This window comes from Drosophila virilis, chromosome 4 (assembly GCF_030788295.1).
Source record: "Drosophila virilis strain 15010-1051.87 chromosome 4, Dvir_AGI_RSII-ME, whole genome shotgun sequence".
Taxonomy (NCBI): domain Eukaryota; kingdom Metazoa; phylum Arthropoda; class Insecta; order Diptera; family Drosophilidae; genus Drosophila; species Drosophila virilis.
In genome coordinates, this window is record NC_091546.1 from 7657761 (window position 1) to 7671710 (window position 13950).

Genomic DNA, 13950 nt, shown 5'->3' on the forward strand with positions numbered 1-13950 from the left:
TTGAGGGCGAAATTTTCCAAATCGCTGAAACACATAATCATTTAGTTCTTATGTAGCTTTGAAAGTAAGTTTAAAACCAATCGGACTAAACCTTAAAACAACAATAATGTTGCCAGATTTAGAAGCCTAGCCTCGTGAAAATCGGATGAGATTTGGCCAAGTTTTGGTGGTAGGAAATTTCGTCCTATGTCCATATAAAATATTTTTACATTAATTTTTACCACGAATAATGTTGTGTATATTTTGGAGTGTGTGTGTTAGTGTATGCATGCATGTGTGTGTGCATTTATAAATATATACATATGTATAAACATATATGGTTCCCTTTTAATACCAAAAGCAAGTCAAGCTTACTTGTCGCTATGTTGCAAATTTAAATAAAACGAATTTCTACCAAGTGCTCTCCTCCTCGATTCTCAAGAATTCATGTAGGCTCGGCAGTTTTTCATGCAAAGCTAGTAGTGTAGTATTTTTTTTTGGTATTTTTTTTGTGTTTTTTTTAGTGTTTTATTGTGTTAGTATGTACATAATATGTATGTATGTATGTACATAATATGTATATATGTATTTACATAATATGAATATATGTATGTACATAATAAGTATATATGTATGTATGTACGTATGTACGTATGTACGTATGTACGTATGTACGTATGTATGTACGTATGTATGTATGTATGTATGTATGTATGTACGTATGTATGTTTGTATGTATGTATGTATGTATGTATGTATGTATGTATGTATGTATGTATATATGTATGTATGTATGAATGTATGTATGTATGTATGTATGTATGTATGTATGTATGTATGTATGTATGTATGTATGTATGTATGTATGTATGTATGTATGTATGTATGTATGTATGTATGTATGTATGTATGTATGTATGTATGTATGTATGTATGTGTGTATGTATGTATGTATATATGTATGTATGTATGTATGCATGTATGAAAATGTTGGATGGAATTTCCCGATTGCCCGTCTAAACTTGCACCTTGATCATATAAGGTAACTAACAAATATCACAACTTTTTCGACAACTGTCAATGATTAGAAGAAAAAATGCAATTAGCAAACCACTTAAACAAAGCTAAGTGGAATTAAACCACACATGTTTGTATATAAAATGTTTAATTCGATATTGAGCTTTTACATATAAAAACATTCCTATGATTTTTAGAAAATAATTTTATCAAAATTCTCTGTGTTCTAGTGTCTTAACATTTCAAATACAATTCTAAAACTATATATATTTATTAAGATGTAGAAAGAGTATTCGTTAGCTATGCAATATGCCATGCCATGGCATTCATACAACTCTCCCCGCAGCTATATAATCTTTGGCATTGCCACCTATGCATGTATGTACTCCGGAATGAGGAGCTGTATCCAAACAGGATGAGGGACATATTTATATATATGCTTATACATATATTTATATAATATGCATGTTTTTCCTACACTAACTGACTATTAACTATGATAAAGCACTAGGACGGCTAGTTGATCCTGTTAACTCCGTTAGTCCTGTTTGCCGTCCGCCGTCTCGCTGAGGGCTGTTGAGGCAGTGGCCATACTATCACCTGTCTGCGACTTGGACATCAGCACAGTGGCCTTGCGATTCCGTTCCAGCAGCGGCGAACTGTCCGGCGTGGCGCCAGCGCTCTTCTCGCACACCAGCGTCGAGGCCTTGGACTTCAGCTCTTCGGCACTGGAGAACTGCGAGCGACTTTTGTAGTGTCCATTGCTTTTGTGCTGCATCTTCACGTCGTATTCACGTGTCTGGCACCAGGCGAGCAGTTGATGAACGGGCATCCAGAGCAGCATAATGAGACCCACGGCCAGGCACACACCCGCAAAGATATGGCCAGACAGCAGGACCAATGGCAAGAGCTTTAGCTGATCGGCCAAATCGGGCGTGATTCTCACCTTCTGCTCAAACCAGATCAACGGAAAGAAAATTCGTGGAATGTCCTGATACAATGCGATGCCCTCAATGGGCTCCACCAGCATGTTAACCTGGAAACGTGCTGCCACCTCAAGCGGGATGCCTGTGCTTGGCTCTACGACCATATAGAACTCGTGCTGCTCCTTATTGGGCTGCAGACCCTCCACCTGATCCACATAGAACGGATCGGCATTGTAGAAATGCGGATACGACATAAACACGGGTGAGCCGAAGCGGCAGGAACTGATATTCATTACGCCGGAGGGCACGCATTCGCCACCGCAGAAGCACAGATTCTCCGGATATATTGTGCCTGCAAGACAGATTATTTTTCGATAAGGCGCAAATAAATAACGATGCTCCCTGCAACAAAAGGACGGACTCTTGCTTGCTTTCAAGGCGACAGCTTTGTAAGACAGGTACGCATAAAAACAGACAGACGGATATACACCTGATAGCAAAATTGTAATACTGTCTACAAGGCTATTAAAAGAGTATTATTTGGCTGGCGCTTACCATTGTCAACGGAACGCGCACCGCCTGCGAACTTGTAGGCCTGCAATCCTTCGATTTCCTGTGTCTCCGCGTAGTCCAATGGCAGAGTACGGCACATGTCCGGCGTGAAGAGACCGACACTGCCGCCCGGTTGTGGCTGTTGCGGCTGAAATTCGCCGGCCGAGCCATTGGCCAGGCCGCAGTACGAGTCAAAGAAGCCCGTGTGCGTCTGATAGTTCCAGGAATGCATTTGACCCAGCTTGGCCAGATCGTCGACGCCAGTGAAGACATTAAAGACACCAGTTAGATCGGCACTGCCATTGCGCGTGTAGAACCAGCCGAACTTGTCGAAGGGCACCTTAACATCGTCCCCAAAAATGGGCATGGCCATGGCCACATCGATCATGGGATCACTGTAGCCAGTGAAGAGCATTTCGTCGACCGTTTTCGTGACATACATCTCCTGACCATAAAGCTTGAGGCCCACATCGACCATGCTCCGCTTGACGGGACTCCAATACTTGGCCGTGGCTGCCGCCGACTGCAAGAGCGGACAGTTAGCCCGGGTTAAATTGCTGCTGGACTGGGAATACGAACCAGGGCCACAGCATTGAGCGTGGTGATCTCATCGTCCAGGCTGCCCGCACTTCCGGCGGCATCAAAATAGTACAAGCTGCGGCGGCGATAGGTGACCGAGTTGTTCGATGGATGCCAGCTAATGTTTACCTTATCGGGCCTGTCTATGAAACGATAGGGGCCCAGCTGCTGTAAGATGGGCTTGCTGCTTAGATTGCCAAACTCTTCGGGATTTGTCCAGTTGTACAAGTATATATCCAAGTGCAGTTCCATTGGCGGCGTCTTCCAATTCTGATAGACGCGTGTGTCGGGCGCGAGCGCCATTTCCTGTACAAAGATCAAATCCCAATTGCCATTAATTGAAAATCTCAACAAGTGTGCATCAATTGAGGCGGCTCGTTTGAGCCAACGGCTCGACTCGACTCCGCTTGCTTTTAATTGGCGTTAAGCGAATGCAGCTGCAGCCGTAAACTTGAATTACCTTATGCTTGATCCAATTGAAGATATCCTCCCAGAACATGCCGTACACTATGCCAAATAGTCCAAGGCAAAACCCAAATAGGCCAATAATCAAACCCCGATTGCTTTTACGCCGCCACTGGCCGCTGTTCTGTGTGGGCATGGCTGTGCAGCTCCAAGGTGTCTTAAGGTGAATACAAAAATAAAAAAAAGGAAGCCATAGAGCATGAAATTTGAGCTTGTCAAATATGAAAACTTCTTGGTTGACCTGGAAAAAAATAGTGCTTATGCAACAGCAACAGAAGACGACGAGCTGTTAGTTCATACAAACTGATATCTGGACCTAACTCAACAAACGTGAAATAATCAACACTTAAAATGTGTATTTAACTAATCAACACTGACCTATATTGCATAGTTGCTATAGAAACAACTGAACAGAGCTCGATTTGTAAAATCATTTGCATTAACTGGCCTTTTTGCCTTTGCTTAATATAATAATACAATAATAGAAGCACAAGGGTATATATTATCGATCACTATATCTGACCGAGTTGTCATTTATTAATTTAGTCAACAGCAGAAAACTATGTTATATTCAGAGAAAGAATATTTCGCAAAATGAGTTTCTGAATGTACCAATTTTAAAGTCAGCAATGCCGTATGAAATCGGAATACTATATTATATGGCTTCTATGGGTAAATTGGCTGGATAGAAAGCTCTTGTAAGCCATATGCCTACTAGAGTATTTAGTGTTCGGCGTGATAAAGTGACGTTATTTTTTAAATAATGATTAACAATTATTTATTAATGAAAAACAACTCATTTAATTTGCTCAGTGAAAATAAATTGTAGCATACTTTATGGAAGATCTGCCCTCTGCCTAATACGTTGTGTCTTATTCAAGTTCAGCAAATGGATCTAAATTATATGCAAACGTATTGTAGGCGTGCATGCGGGCTAATAGATAGCTGGAGAGCTGTATAAGTAGGCATAAATTAAGTACATTTCCGATAGTTTTGCGACAATAATTGTAACACGTGACTTGTTCACACTCGTGTTAAGTAAATAGTCATACATTTGCATGCATATTTATTTCTATTGATAGAGTGTATGTCATATCAGTGTTGATAATTACGAAGCCGACTATGTGCGGCGCACATGCAAGCCGGCGTTTTTACTTTATATTTTTATAATCAATGCAACCTGATACGTATACGCTATATACGTATACGTAATATAGCTGTAAACTCTTTGAATTAGAATTGGTATTGTTGCTGTTTTGCAGTACAGCTACCCCAAACGATATCCGAGTCGGGCTGTCTGTGCAGAAACCAATTGAATTGCAGACCAGAGCGTCATCAGTCGGTGTGAATCAATTGCCAGCTGTTATTGATAAGCGTACTTTGAACCCGATAAGCAACAGCTGAAGAGACCCATGGCGCAACAGTGCACCCATAGATAGCACGAAAATCAAGGAAATGCTGCGAAATGCATTTCACTGCAATCTTATCAATGGGTCGCCGGGTCACAAAATATTCAACGTAATTGTTTCCTTAAAAATTCTCACGTAACGTGCCCTCAACAATTATCAACAATACAAATTGTTCAGATCGCATCATGTAAATATGCATGTATATATATATATACAACCATGTCTGTATTTGTCTGGGCGCTGTGCTCTGTGATATATTGCCATAATTGAGTCTATCAATTGACCCCGATGTGAGCTATGGTTGGGTCTTTGACACCTACGGTTCTCCCGCACCAAATGCCCGTACAAAAATATATATATAGGGAGCATCAGTTGATGAATGCATTCGTTTTGTCATGAATAAAGATGAACAAAAAAAGTTTGCCGGCATTTGGGCATTCTCTTCTTCATTTTTTTGTGGGTTCTACAAAATTTGATTGACACTTGTTGAATTATATTGGTAGAGTCTCTTCTGAATGCTCATTAAATTAGAATTCCAATCTACTCTCGACTCTTCTGTTAATTTTTATTTTTAATGTGTATTTAACTTAATTGAAATCAAGATCAATGCCCACGCACGAGACACAAAACACAAATATACTATATAAATATACAGATATAAGAGAACGTATTTTGACTAAAGTCGAAGCTTTCGCAAAGAATAATTGCTTTCAATTAGGCTCGTTTCTTCTTTTTTTTTTTTGCTGGGAGGCAATTCTCGCGCTGCGGCAAACATAAACTATTTTTCGTTATTAAATTAAGCATGTGATATTCCACTTTAATAATAAATCCAATCATTAAACGACAATGCAATACGAGCACAGATGCCTTTTTAAGGGGCGATCGCGAATCGAGTTGTAAACGCAAAAATTGACAACAAAGCGCTCGAATTAACCTCTGTGCGCTTTGCATGCGCATCAAAATTTTATAAATTTTACAAAATTCTACAAATTGATAGACACCCCTTATCATACTATATAACTACGCCGACATCACTTTACAAATATAATGCAAAGTGATAGATACTAAAGTATCTGCAGCGAGTCAGCTTGTATATTTTTATTTGTGCTCAACTGAGTACGCAGTGCCAAGGTTGGGGCAGGTTCTTCTGATCAAGTGACATTAGCTAATGTCACTTTATCATATATATAACTAGATATATATATTTATATTAACACACAAACTTAACTGAAATAGTTTGCAGTTGCTGAGTCAAAGTTGGGAACGCTTTAAAAAGTGATCTATCAAACTAGGTTTGAGTTTTACTTTTGCTTTAAATTCTATGAAATTCGTTTATTAACTATGTAAGAAATGGTAGCTGAGAGGCGAGAAACTTTGTCAATATTTGAGATGTTTTGAGTTTCATTTGAAGTTATTTTAAGTGAACTGTGAGCACATCATAAGTTCGTATATATCGTATCGTAAAATTGTTACAGCAAATTATTATAGCGAAAAATTAATAAAAATCTAAGTGAAAATGTAAACAAAGAAGAGAAAAATATTATTAATCGATTCAAGCAAGAGCCAGAAAATGAAACAGATAATAAAAATAAACAGTTAAGAGGGATTTCTTATTAAATAAACATTTTTGAAACTTTGAAATACACAATAATTTAGCTGACCAGCATTATTTAATACTCTTTTATAATAGACACTCGATTCGAATGGAATTTAAGTAGTTAGAGAGTAGAATATTGCGTAAAGAAGAGCTAGAAGAGTTGGTTAACGTACGTATACGTATTAGAAATTAAAAATTCATCGATTCAATTCATAATTGAGCAAATGAGTCAGTAGCAATTATTTTTGTTTCCATTGATCAAACCGAGCTGAACATGATATAGGAACTGATTAACACGTGTTTTTAATATACATATCAGTTACCGAGCGGAACCCGATGCCTACAATCGAAATACAAATGCTTGGAAGAGTTACAAGTGCAGCTTATTTACAATAGGCTCTATTCAAATTGAATTGATGCGCCATTCAACACTCAAATTGATATCCAGACTGAGATTCAGATACGGCTGACCACAAACAAATACATATATGCAATATGGCATTGTGGCATTGTGGCAACCGCAACGGCATAGACTTGACTCGAAAGATTTCGAGGCAACAACGCAATTTGCATTTGTTGTCGCCGCATTCGCAGTGAGTACTTATATTTACTATATCTTTGCACTTGCAGTGCTCGGTGAGATTTAGCCGTACGTTGCTTCCTGACCTATGCAATTGAATTTGTATATATTTAGCGGCCCGTTAATTCTCATTAAATGCATCTCAAACTCAAACAGTACGAATGTTCTGAGTGCCCTCTTAACATTTGTTTACACTGTCGAGTTTTTTGCTTGGCACGTGTGACAAACAGTTCAGAGCGTAGACTACTTTAAGTTAAAAAAAAAAAAAAAGAAGCGATTTAACAAACTCGAGTAGTTAGCCGCAACAATTAGGTGTTTGCGTTGACAAATTTATTTAAATCGGTTTCTAATTGGCACGCTAATTGAGAGAAAAAGGTCTGCAGCAACAGGTGCTGCTCAAACTATGGCAACTATTGCTCAATAGCTGAGAAAATCTTTAGAGTATATGTATTTTTACTGTTGCCATTGTTCGTCTGCCGACTTTTGGCTCAAGTTGAGTACCCTATCGACAGCTAGATTAACAGTTCGAGTACTTACTGCCTACATATTGAATATATACTACTTGTACTTGTGCCATTGTCCATCGTTTGTAATCTTAATAAGTCTGCGCGCGATTAAGCAATGACTTTTATTTTTATTTCTTTTCTTTCTTTAATTGGAAAGCTGGAAAACAGCTGGCAATTGTATTAAATCCTTGTGTCAATTTGACTTGTTGTTTGCCCAACAATAACTCACTCTTGCAGTATTTCCTGACGCGTGGCTGTAAGGATACGGGCTGTACGAGCTGTGCAGGCCACGGATACGACACGCGGCACGTTGATGCGAAACTGTGGATGGATGCGAATACGATCTAAATACTAAAAAAAAATGCGCTTGTGTACCGTTACTCGCCAACGCTTGATTACGACTGTGCGCGGCCCTCTCTGGCGGACGGGCAACTAACAGGGCTGCCGATGCCGCTGCCCCGACTTCGACTACGGCGTTTGTGTTCCTACTATGAGCTGTTCGGGCGGGCTGCTGCTGCTGATGAATGTTTGACGTGCGCCTGTACCTACATATGTACATATTTATGTGTGTATGTATGTATGCACATGAATATGCGCTCAATGAGTATTTGTGCGCGTATGTGTGTGTGTGTGTGTGTGTGTGCCAGCGTTAATTTGCGCTTCAGTTATTTGTCATTGAAATTTGAATTAAACTGCATTAAATTTCAAGTCAGTGCATGCACAACTGCGGCCCACAAGCTGTTCACAAAAAGCACAGCTTTAGCGCACAAAGCAGTTTACAGTGTAAAGCTACTCAAACTGTAGCTCAAAGCTGAGTTAACATGCAAGGTCCTGTCATACTCAAACTGTATACATATATCAGAGCTTCAAAGCAGTTTAACCTCTGATCAGCCCCAACCCAAACTGTAGAACAGATGCACGCAATATAAGTTTAAAATTTGTATTTAGCTTGGCTTTATATCGAAAAGCAAAATTCGCATTTGTAATCGTTGTTGTTCGGCAATCTAGAGCAATTTTACAGCGCCTTATCAACTGAACGTCCGATCCGACGCTTATTACACACACCCAAGTATATAGCATGTATTTGGTTCGCTTTGTATATAAGCTCCATTCCCATAATTTTGAGTGCATTTTGTATTTGAAAGGTGTATGTGGAAAAGTAAACAAATCATAAAAACGAACGATGTTGATAACAAATTGTCCAGGCCATATCAATGCGGCTAATCGAAGTGATTAGCGCTAAGTGAACAAATACTTACACGCGTACATACGTTCTAGTTCAATTTATTTATATGTTTGAATGTAACTAGTCCGCTGGTATTCAGCAATTTTGCATATTGCTCGACAATTGAGACAAGTTATCCACATGTGTACATACATATATGAAATGGCAATCACCACCCACGACGCTGGAAATGAGATTGGCACCAGCTGAGGCAATAAAACAATCAAATGTCGTTGCACTAAGCGACGTATTCGGCTTCTCTTATTGGATTATGCGAGAGTACGTGGTGACCAAATGTCGTGTCTATATGGATTACTAGTGCCACATATTAGTGGTGGATGGCGCCTGTCTACGATTATGCTTCACTGTGGCAATTAGCAAGTAGCGTGCGCCTTTCAAGCGAAATGCAAACTACAAACAAGTCAAAGTAGGACAACAGAGTTTGTCTCTTTCACACTTAACGGTTGGCGTTTTGAATTTTTGCTGCGCTGCTAGCTGCTGTGCAGCGTTTTAGGGGACTGCTTGCTAGCACTGCTTGCTCCCAGCAGTCTGTGCTTATCTTTGGTGTGAGCTGGCAATGTCATGCAACGGGTCTGGCAATGTGCCCGTTATATTTAAATGCTGTTCAACGGAAAGAGCATTATTTGCATGGCATTTTTATTTTATTGAACAATTCTGATAACAAGTTCTTTTAATAATATTGATTTTACAATTGTAGTCGAGTTACATATAGTCCGTAATATTGTTAGATTCAGAATCTTCAACGTGATGAGTGGAACGAAACTGTATAAGTATAATGAGGTAGCAGGTGGCAGCGCCAGTTATCTGAAGAGAGAAGCGAAAACTCAATTAGTGAGGAAATATTGAGCGTTACTCCAATACGAACCGTAAATATCAGTGTGCGATCCAATCGAAACAATCCTGCGGCAGTGAATCTCACCTTCCTGTGGGACAGCTGCAGGGACAGGCGAAATAGGCGATCCCGCAGCTCCGTTTCATCGGTTATGTTGAGTATCTTGTGAACAATGGCTGCGCTGAAGCTGCTATGTCGTATGGTGCTGCTGCTGGCCTCCACGATCAGAAATATGATCACAATGTACCACATCATTTGGGTCAGAAAGAAGGCAAAGAACTCGTCTGCCTCAAAGTAATCCAACCGTTTCGGATTCAACAGTGCCTCCAGTATATAAAAGTCGTCAAAGAGTATGAACAAAAATGATATAGCTATAATGCCGAGCAGCGGATACGTAAAATACTCCTCGATAGTGTGGCAAATGTCGCACAGCAGATTGTGTATGTTGGCCACCTGCTTGATGGCGTACTCTGGATTCTGGCGTATAATCGAGGTAACACTGTATCGCTGCATTGGTGTGCTGATCAAATTGCGTAGCCGGTGCGGATATCGCTGATGATTCACCACCGAGTGCATTGGCGAGAGCTCCAAGGCGCTGTTCAGTTCAATATGGGCATCCAGAATATCCTGTAGAATCTATAAACAATTTTTAATCAGCTGATGTGATTTGTGGCCTGAAACCTGCAGAGCATGTTCTATGCTACCAAGGCTCTGATATGTAGGGCTTTCACTTGTAAAGTCTACGCTGGTTTTGTCAATAGGTTCATAGCCCGGGAAGGCTTATGAGTTTGCTTATAAAATATATAAATTAGTGCATCTTCACATAACTTAAGCTTCTTAGCTCTACGATGTAATCTGTGCCTTAATAAACTTTTCAGTCAGCCAAGACAAACAATTTTATATATAGAGATTAGAATATATGTTACGTAATGCAAGCTTGTCAGATGTTGCTAATGGTTTATTTATGCAGTTTAGTAACGCATGTTATAATTCATAAAAGATCTTGTATTTAAAGCAGCTGCAATGGTAACTTCTTAGCTTTATAAAATGAAATATACGATTGCAGTTCTTTTGGCTTGTGGCCTCTTAGAAATTGTCTTGGGTCAGCGGCAGCACCGTAAGAATTGGAGTATTGTTTACGTTTTACTCTCTGTAAATCTGTTCTTTCTTCCGTTTAGCTCGATGTTTCAAGAAACCTTCACAGCATGGACTATGTTACGAGGGCTATGATAGGTGGTCCTACTATCCCCGAATAAATCAGTGCAGGATCTTCACTTATAATGGATGTCAGGGAAACGGTAATAGGTTCCAAACCCGTCAAATCTGCGAGAGATTTTGTAAGATATAGAACTCAAAAAATAAGGTGTTCGCATTTATATAGATCCTGATAACTTTTGTATCCTAAGACTGGCAGGTCGTAGTCTCTAACTATTATTCTTCATAATAAAGCTTAACATTATTTCAGTAAAACAATTTTAAGCCCTTCTTTTGTACTCGCTGACTTGATTATTTCCTCAAGAAATCGAGTAATATAGTTTTTTCTTATGAAATCGTCTTATTCATAGTCTGATCTAAATTAAATTTCGTGGCCTATGGATTTTCCAAAAATGCAAAGATCCTTTAAAATGTTGTTCAGATCGATCGGATGATAGCAGAAAAGTTTCAATCAAACACTTTTTTTCCGATTTTTCCACACGTGCGGGTGGAATTTGCCGAACCCAATAAGTCAATAAGTCAGTTCACAGCTTCCTAGCTTTAACAAGATGGGTTGTGAATTGATCATCAATCAGTCAGTCAATAAGTCAGTCAGTCAGTACAAGCAGTTTTATAAATAGGGATTCGGGGTTACGGTTGGAATTGCTGTAAATCAAAATTGGTTTATTAATGTAGCTTGTCAGGTATTGCTAATGGTTTATTTATGCAGTTTAGTAACGCCTGTTATAACTCTTAAAATATCTTGTATTTAAAGCAGCTGCAAGGGGAACTTCTTAACTTCATAAAATGAAATTCACGATTGCAGTTTTTTTTGCGTGTGCCCTCTTAGAAATTGTCTTGGGTCAGCGGCAGGACCGTAAGAATTGGAGTATTGTCTACGTTTTACTCTCTGTAAATCTGTTCTTCTTCTTTCAGCTCGCTGTTTGGAGAGACCTTCAGAACATGGACTTTGCTACGAGGGCCATGACAAGTGGACCTACTATCCGCAAATTAATCAGTGCAAGATCTTCACCTATAATGGATGCCAGGGAAACGGTAATAGGTTCGAATCCCGTTCGGACTGCGAGAGATATTGTAAACGATAGAACCCAAAAAATAATGTGTTCGCATTTATAAAGATACAGATAAATGTTGTATTCTAAGAATGGCAAATCGTAGTCTCTTACTAACATTCTTCGTAATAAAGCGTAACATTATTTCATTAAAACAGTTTCAAGCCCTGAAGCAATTGCTGTAAATTAAAATTGGTTTATTAATGTAGCTTGTCAATTGTTACTAGTTAAGGTCGATTCAACTCTTTATGGATCGTATATTCAAATGAACTGTGAAGGGAACGTATACTACTTAACGGCATAAGATGAAATTTTCAATAGCAATTTTTTTGATTTGTGGTCTTTTAAAAATTATATTGGGTCAGGAGCGGCCCGGTAAGATTTTGAGTATTGTCTACGTTTTACTCTCTGTAAATCTGTTAATTTTTTTCTTTTAGCTCGCTGTTTCGAAAAACCTTCAGACCATGGACAATGTTTCGATGGCAGAGAAAGTTGGACCTACTATTTCCGAATAAATCAGTGCAAGATCTTCACTTATAATGGATGCAAGGGAAACAATAATAGGTTCCCAACCCTTCGAAATTGCGAGAAATATTGTAAGCTATCTTAAGACTGGCAAGTCTTAGTCTCTCACTGTCATTCTGTATGAAATCGGGTAGAATAGTTTATAAAATTCAATTGAATGTGTAATTAAATTGTCTTGAAAGATGGAGATAATCTAGAACAGAATTGGTTGCATATTCCACAAAAGGTAGTTGCGTAAATAACTAGCTTGTTTTGTTTTTTAGTTGGTTCGCCTACTTACCTCATTTACCATACTAAAACGGCTCTGGGCCAAGTGGGTGGTGCACAGAAACTTGAAGACCATGAGACTGATGTTGATGTGGGGCAGGGCAAACGCCGTAAAGGTGACAAAGGATGGTGAGATGGTGGCACTGACCAACAATCCATAGCTGACACACAGATAAATAACGTTAAAGATGACAATGCCCAGGGAGATGAGAAAGGTGAATAGAAGAATTCTTCGATAGTCCAGCTTCATGCCGAGCCGCACAAAGATCTCGTCCACAATGATGTTGTTTTGTATGATGCTGACCAGTCGCCGGCGCTTGAACATGGCGAATCCAAAGATTGTGGACATGGCAATAATACCTGTTAATCGCAAGGTGCCATCGCCAAGTTTGGTTATGTTCGTCTGAAAAAAGTAGCCAATGATGGAATCCCCCTCGGATATAGATGCCACGAAGCACACCACGAAGAACAAATAGTGTACAATTCCGGCGATAAAGGAGTACGTTGAGGTGTGCACTTCCTTGTCCGCATTTAGGTTCAATCGAAACGGCGCCAGCCCCACCAGCGATATATAAGTGAGCGGGCGCAGCGATTGAAACACATTGTCCGCCTGCGACATGCGCTCCAAAAGCTTCAAAGCCATATCCAACCCAGCGACGTTTTAGTCCGGAATCCGTAGACGGAAATTCACGTTTGTTCGTCTCGCACGTTCGCCGACAACTGACTGCGCAAATGTTGGCCCCAGTCATCTACGGCTCGCAGCTCATGTGTCAGAATCGTTAGCGCACCTGGGGCAGAAGTCGTTTGGACGGCTGGACGGCTGGACGGCATAATAAGCTAATACTTACCAATAGCGGTAAATATTTAATTAAGCTTCAATGTGTAGCATAACGCTAGGCGCAGACCGGGGCGCAAGTGCAACAAGTTATTTACGAGATATTTTAACGCCCCTAACCGGCTACACATACCGAATTTCATGACTGAAATGGGGTAAACAATTAGAGTAACTAATGTGGGTGGTTCAAGTGCTTTACGAGGATTAAAAGCGGTCCTTGGCCTTTATGTATGCCTTTATTTTATATTTTTACTATACATTTTAATGTTATTATTGTGATTAACAATAATATTAATATTGGTAATATTGTTATAATTATTATTATTGATATTTTTTATTATTTTTATTGTTATTATTATTTTTCCTTT

At 39.4% G+C, this 13950-nt stretch overlaps 3 protein-coding genes across 3 annotated transcripts; 1 reads left to right on the forward strand and 2 right to left on the reverse strand.

Annotated features, from left to right (window-relative positions):
- Positions 1 to 1127: 1127 nt before the first annotated feature.
- On the reverse strand, positions 1128 to 8056 carry santa-maria (scavenger receptor acting in neural tissue and majority of rhodopsin is absent). The gene is made up of 5 exons (XM_002052520.4): positions 7840 to 8056; positions 3514 to 3675; positions 3054 to 3359; positions 2478 to 2997; positions 1128 to 2274 (listed from the first exon to the last, which is right to left on the reverse strand). The coding sequence occupies exons 2-5, from the start codon at positions 3652 to 3654 to the stop codon at positions 1535 to 1537; spliced, it is 1707 nt and encodes a 568-aa protein (XP_002052556.1). The 5' UTR covers positions 3655 to 3675; positions 7840 to 8056; the 3' UTR covers positions 1128 to 1534.
- Positions 8057 to 9484: 1428 nt separating this feature from the next.
- On the reverse strand, positions 9485 to 13405 carry Gr28a (Gustatory receptor 28a). Its single transcript, XM_032438428.2, has 3 exons — positions 12761 to 13405; positions 9722 to 10324; positions 9485 to 9660 (listed from the first exon to the last, which is right to left on the reverse strand). The coding sequence occupies exons 1-3, from the start codon at positions 13388 to 13390 to the stop codon at positions 9559 to 9561; spliced, it is 1335 nt and encodes a 444-aa protein (XP_032294319.1). The 5' UTR covers positions 13391 to 13405; the 3' UTR covers positions 9485 to 9558.
- On the forward strand, positions 11645 to 12110 carry LOC26530768 (hemolymph trypsin inhibitor B). The gene is made up of 2 exons (XM_015173370.3): positions 11645 to 11759; positions 11819 to 12110. Exons 1-2 carry the CDS (start codon positions 11690 to 11692, stop codon positions 11986 to 11988), a joined length of 240 nt encoding a protein of 79 aa, XP_015028856.1. The 5' UTR covers positions 11645 to 11689; the 3' UTR covers positions 11989 to 12110.
- Positions 13406 to 13950: the final 545 nt, after the last annotated feature.

Excerpts from the sequence above, each read along its gene's own strand:
- santa-maria (XM_002052520.4), bottom strand. The coding sequence starts at position 3,654 with ATGCCCACACAGAACAGCGGCCAGTGGCGGCGTAAAAGCAATCGGGGT. Across the intron at positions 3,360-3,513 it reads TCAATTGGATCAAGCATAAG|GAAATGGCGCTCGCGCCCGA; the intron begins GTAATTCAAGTT and ends ATCTTTGTACAG. Across the intron at positions 2,998-3,053 it reads CGCTCAATGCTGTGGCCCTG|TCGGCGGCAGCCACGGCCAA; the intron begins GTTCGTATTCCC and ends CCGCTCTTGCAG.
- LOC26530768 (XM_015173370.3), top strand. The coding sequence starts at position 11,690 with ATGAAATTCACGATTGCAGTTTTTTTTGCGTGTGCCCTCTTAGAAATT. Across the intron at positions 11,760-11,818 it reads CTTGGGTCAGCGGCAGGACC|CTCGCTGTTTGGAGAGACCT; the intron begins GTAAGAATTGGA and ends TTCTTCTTTCAG.
- Gr28a (XM_032438428.2), bottom strand. The coding sequence starts at position 13,390 with ATGGCTTTGAAGCTTTTGGAGCGCATGTCGCAGGCGGACAATGTGTTT. Across the intron at positions 10,325-12,760 it reads GTTTTAGTATGGTAAATGAG|ATTCTACAGGATATTCTGGA; the intron begins GTAAGTAGGCGA and ends AATTGTTTATAG. Across the intron at positions 9,661-9,721 it reads ATCGCACACTGATATTTACG|ATAACTGGCGCTGCCACCTG; the intron begins GTTCGTATTGGA and ends TTCTCTCTTCAG.